This window comes from Diabrotica virgifera, chromosome 5 (assembly GCF_917563875.1).
Source record: "Diabrotica virgifera virgifera chromosome 5, PGI_DIABVI_V3a".
NCBI lineage: Eukaryota > Metazoa > Arthropoda > Insecta > Coleoptera > Chrysomelidae > Diabrotica > Diabrotica virgifera.
In genome coordinates, this window is record NC_065447.1 from 231,668,896 (window position 1) to 231,674,895 (window position 6,000).

The 6,000-nt window shown below is 34.0% G+C and overlaps 1 protein-coding gene across 1 annotated transcript in view; it reads left to right on the forward strand.

Annotated features, from left to right (window-relative positions):
• LOC126884707 (RNA binding protein fox-1 homolog 3) overlaps window positions 1-4,418 on the forward strand; it is a 519,785-nt gene extending 515,367 nt beyond the window's left edge. Inside the window, exon 9 of the mRNA XM_050650828.1 lies at window positions 327-4,418. Within this exon, the coding sequence (XP_050506785.1) occupies window positions 327-365 (39 nt within the window). The 3' untranslated portion in view covers window positions 366-4,418. The remainder of the gene's footprint in view (window positions 1-326) is intronic.
• Window positions 4,419-6,000: the final 1,582 nt, after the last annotated feature.

The following is a 6,000-nucleotide window of genomic DNA, read 5'->3' on the forward strand; positions in this document are numbered from 1 at the left end:
ATAGCTCCGTTACCCCGGTTACCCCTTCGATGCATTCGTACCCTCTCCTCTGTCAGAATGTGCACCGGTACAGCTCCAGCCACTACCTGTAGGGCGTAGGGCAATGGTTGATACGGTTCTGTACGCGCTGCACACTCTGGTAGGGCGGTATCTACACAACCGTATCAGTTGCGTAAAGTAAAGACACACACACGTTAATTAAACTAAATACGAAACGAAATAATTAATAATATGCCAAAAAAATATATGTTAGGGGACGTAACACATAATATAAACAGCTATAATTAAAACTGAGTTATTAATATATAATATGTCTTCTTTTTCAGATGTATCGTAGCAGTTACAACCGTTTCACGCCATACTGAACATATCAGCAGCTCCGTAAGGCCTACCAAGCTAAATACTCAAATTAAAAAAAAAACTATTGTTACTCGTCTTGTGTACGTAGCACAATGCAGCACAAAACAAACATTATGATTTTATGATAAATAAGGAAAATAAGAGCCAAAGAGCTGAAAACTCACTAACGTAAAAGCCCTTGTGATAGCCCAAAAAAGCTAACCCAGCTCTCTAACGTTTAAGCATTAGAATTAAGTTAAAAGTTTCCGTAAACTTATACTCTACAAGGATATGTATTGCGATTCCAAATGCATCTCTTTGCTTTTTCCGTACAAGTAGTTTAATTCATAATATGAGTAAAGACGAAAGGTATAATGTGAACTGGTGGTTGATTAGTCACAGTTAAAGTCTAACAAGCTCTCTAAGAGACTGCTATTGTTCGAAGTGTGAAATTCCATAAACAAGGTCTCTTAGATATCTTGATAGACTATACCGCACACGATACTGTTCAATAAGTACTGATAATATTCCATAGTATAGTTATACACTTCTCCAAACAATTAACACACCACCTTAAAAGTGTGTCACTTTTGATTTTGAATTTCCTAATCTTTAGGTGATTTTTTAAATATGTCATAGCCTTATTCTTTAACAATATCGCTGTAATAATATTGTTGCTAGATAGGTAAATTGTCATTGTGTACCTGGTGTACCAATCAAACTGTGATATTTTCTCAAAGTTCGCGTCACCCTATGGAATATTCTAGCATTTATAAAATGCTGAAATTAAAACCCAACTGTAGCGTCATGTTTTCTTAACATTCTCTTACAGTTTGCTTTATAAACGTGTGTCCGCAAATGCTTCGTTGCCGAGATAGAGGGTGTTAAAAATTTTCTTACAAACTGACGATTTATTTATTGCTCTAAAACCGGTGAGATATGCAAATAAAATTTGGTTGGTTTTAAAAGGTAGTTATTGCGCATTTTTTTGATATACAATTAGAAATTTAATATTCACCATTGGCGCGCATACGGGTAATATGACCCTTATGTGCGCCAATGGTGAACATAAAATTCTTAATTGTATGTCAAACAATGCACAATAACTACCTCTTAAAATCCACCAAATTGGATTTGCACACCTCAACCGGTTTTAGAGCAATAAATAAATCGTTAGTTTGTAAGAAAAATTTCAACACCCCCTATTTCGGAAACGAAGCATTTGCGGACATACATTTATAAAGCAAACTGTCATTATTTTTTCATGTAAATTACCCTTTATAGTTTGCCATACTTATTTAAAAACACCTTGAATTGATGAAAAACAAGGCTAGTTGTTAAAGTACCTAACTTTTTTATTATCCAACATAAGCGAATGAATCAAAAAACAGAATGTTAAGAAAACATGAGGCTATAGTTGGATTTTAATTTTATAAATGCTAGAATATTCCACAGGGTGACCCGAAATTTGAGAAAAAATCAGTTTGATTGGTAAACTCGGTGTACAACATTATTACAGCGATATTGTTAAAGAATAAGGCTTTAGCATGTTAAAAAAATCACTTAAATCGGACGACAGGTAAGAAATTGGAGACATTAAAAATGACAAATTTGTAAGGTGGTGCGTTAATTTCTTGCAGAAGTGTATTACACCGTAAAGTTATATTTCACAAATTCTTGAAATTAACAGACTTCACTACCGAAGGAACAAAGTATGAGGAAAAGCCTTAGAGATGCATATGGACCGCACTGTAATAAAAAGTGGACCACCGGTGCTTACATGGACCACCAATTATTGAGCTTTCTTGTTGGTTTAGCATAGAGTCTGAGAACAACTTTGGTCTTGTCATAACAGATTAGGTATATTTTTCACCGGATCTTTTTGTTACTCTCGTTCTCAGGCTCTATCTGAAATCCATATTGTTTCTGAATCTCAGATATAGATGAGGTGAACTTTGTGACAAAACTAGAATAGACTATATTACTTCCTTTGTAGTAGTAGAAGAGAAATAGCACATTTGATGCTAGTGAGAATAGCTCTTTAAATAAGTATAATACTGGTAAATATGATTTATGATTAATTTATGTAAAAGTAGATTTAACAGATTTGATATAATTTTGGGAAATATGCCGTATTCTTAAATGAAGATTTTATGTTGATACCGAATAGAATAAACTTGACTGTATGCCTTATGTGACTATTTTCTCTGTTTCTTTTATTCTATGTACCTTTTCCATTGATTCTTACAATTTTAATAAAAGCAACATTTTTAAGAATTTAAACAATCATCCTCCTCCATCTCTTACTGAGGTTGGCGACCAGTATGTCAAAGTCTGGTCTATTGAGGGCTTGATATATGAGAGCTCTGCTTTTAGTTCTGGTCCTTCCTCTTGTAGCGCCTATCCCTTTCGGAAGTTGGCGACCATCATGGCAAGCTTTACTTTGCACACTTCTTCTTAACATGCCCTATCAAGTCCCCTTGACGTTGGCGATTAACATGGCGAAACTGTCTCTGTCTCGAGCTATTCTAAATAGGTGTTCTGCTTTCTTTATTCCTGTCCACTCCCGGATATTCTTCAAACAAGAGGCCTGCTTTCTACCAATTCCTCTGCGTCCTTTGATTTTACCCATCATAATAAGACTATTATACCGGTCTTCCCTTACTACGTGTCCAAAATAGGCCATCTTTCTATATTTGATGTTATCAAGCAGCTCGCGGGTAGCATTTGCTCTCTTAAGGACTGCCACATTTGTCAGCATAGCCGTCCATGGTATTTTCAGAATACGTCTGTGCAGCCACATTTCAAAGTCCTCCAAACGGTTAATGGTGGATATTTTTAATGTCCATGCTTCGACACCATACAAGAGGACTGACCAAATGTAGCATTTAATCATGCGCTTTCGAAGTTGAAGTTGCAAGGTATCATTACAGAAGAATGACCCCATTTTTAAAAATGTCGTGCGGGCTATCTCGATTCTACATTTTATCTCTTTATCTGGATCTAGTTGTTCAGTAATATGGCAACCAAGATATTTAAAACTGGGTACTCTTTGAATTATATGACCATCAACATATAAACGTGAATCTTGATGGACCAAACGGCTAAATACCATGTATTTTGTTTTTGAACAGTTTATATTTAGGCCAAACTCTCTTCCCACTGTGTCAATGGCATTTAAAAGGTGTTGTAATCCATTCATATCATCACTTAAAATAACTGTATCGTCTGCATATCTGATTGTATTTATCAGAATTCCATTAACCTTCACACCCCATTCCAAATTATGCAGCGCTCCTTAAATATTCTATCTGAATACAAAAATTGAATGGGTTGCATATGTGAGTCCATATTAAATATAGTAATGAAACACAGACCTACTCACAATCATTTAATTATACTTTGACGACCGGTTTCGATCTCTACAATATACAGATCATCTTCAGGTCGGCGTTACAAGTAGTTAAATGCTACAATAAGAGAAAACTTGTGTTAGAACAATGTCTGATTGAAGAGATGTTAATAGAAAGCCAAATTTAAAAAATTTTATAAAATTTTTTGAAATAAAGGTTTCCAACTGTTGACATTTCAGAATATTGGTATATACAAAGGCACACCTATGAGTAAAAATGCTCATAGGCATGTATGTGCAAATGGGTGCATACAGTTTGTGAATTTGTTGAGATTAAAATTTTTAACCATTAAAAAACAAAAGAAATATAAGCTGACTTAAATATGCTTCCAAATTCAAAGTAGTAATAATAAAAGAGATAGTAATATTGTTCTAATCTACTTACATGCCGTTACAAGGATTGCGTTGCAACTTAGTTGTTGTCATATTAGTACGTCCAAATTATGCTAATTGGTTTGTTGGGATAGTGATAGGGTAAACCTACGTAACCTACGTAACATGTCTGTTTACCCTATCACTATCCCAACAAACCAATTAGCATAATTTGGACGTACTAATATGACAACAACTAAGTTGCAACGCAATCCTTGTAACGGCATGTAAGTAGATTAGAACAATATTACTATCTCTTTTATTATTACTACTTTGAATTTGGAAGCATATTTAAGTCAGCTTATGTTTCTTTTGTTTTTTAATGGTTAAAAATTTTAATCTCAACAAATTCACAAACTGTATGCACCCATTTGCACATACATGCCTATGAGCATTTTTACTCATAGGTGTGCCTTTGTATATACCAATATTCTGAAATGTCAACAGTTGCAAACCTTTATTTCAAAAAATTTTATAAAATTTTTTAAAATTTTTTAAATTTGGCTTTCTATTAACATCTTCAATCAGACATTGTTCTAACACAAGTTTTCTCTTATTGTAGCATTTAACTACTTGTAACGCCGACCTGAAGATGATCTGTATATTGTAGAGATCGAAACCGGTCGTCAAAGTATAATTAAATGATTGTGAGTAGGTCTGTGTTTCATTACTATATTTATCTGAATACAAATTTAACAACAGTGGGGACAGTATACAACCCTGTCCGACACCTCTTTGTATTTTGCATATTTCTGTTGATTTTCCATTTATGCAAGCTGTCGCTGTTTGACGCCAGTATAATTTTTCTTTGCACACTACTGCTCTGAAATGATTTGTGATTGTTGTGTTGAGCACGTACGTACATTTTTCATCCAGGAAATCCTTCGACTTCCTGGTCCCATTTTCCTTCTACTTTTCCCTGTTAAATTAGTTGCATCAATTCATATATTTTGCTGTTCCTTATAGACGGAGAGGCAGCGCTGAAAAATCTCTTTGAATTTACTAAAACTAAATTTTTCACAGTTGATTACTGTGATTGTGCAGAGAAACATACTGCGGTCGGTCAAGCGAAACGTAGAACAGGGGTTACTGAGAGGGTATCAAAGTTGCTTTCCTACAAGGTAATTAAATCCATTTACTAAGGCTGAAAATCAGTACACACATTCTAAATTGAATATAAATCAAAGTTATTATAGTCGGTCAGCTGTATGACGGGACAGAGCCGGTCGGTCGGCCCCAATGAATGTACTTACAGGGTTATTCACTATATTTTGACTCCCTTGTAAACTGCTTTATTTACAGCATTAGAAAAAAATGTAAAGTCGAGAAAACGTAGCACCTAGCCAACCTTACTCTTAGCTCTACCATTTAATTATCTACAAATATTCTGGAGTAATACTAGAAGGAATTTGCTGGTATCCCAATAAAAATTTACATCCCAAACAACATTTTAACTTCTATTTTTCAATTGAGTTAGGCATATTTCCCAAAATAAAAAGAAATACAAATATATCGATTTTTTTTTGGTCCTTATATGACAAAAGTTAGAATGAATTAGAATCCAATGTCGGAAAATGTGTTTTTAATGTTAGAAACTTTTAAATTTGGCCATGTTAAATTTTGTCTTGAAAATTCGAAAGTAGATCAGATATACAGTATATTACATGTTCATTTTATTTCAACACTCTGAATTAATGTAACTAAGGGAAGAAACTGTCTTAAATATAGCTTATGGTATGGATTTATTAGTATTTAATACAGAACAATGCTCATAAACTCATAAACAATGTTAACATTGATAAAAAGCTAATAATAAACATTGGACAAAGCAAGCAAAACAGAGCACTAGAAATCTCATCTCGGATTTCCAGTGTGGG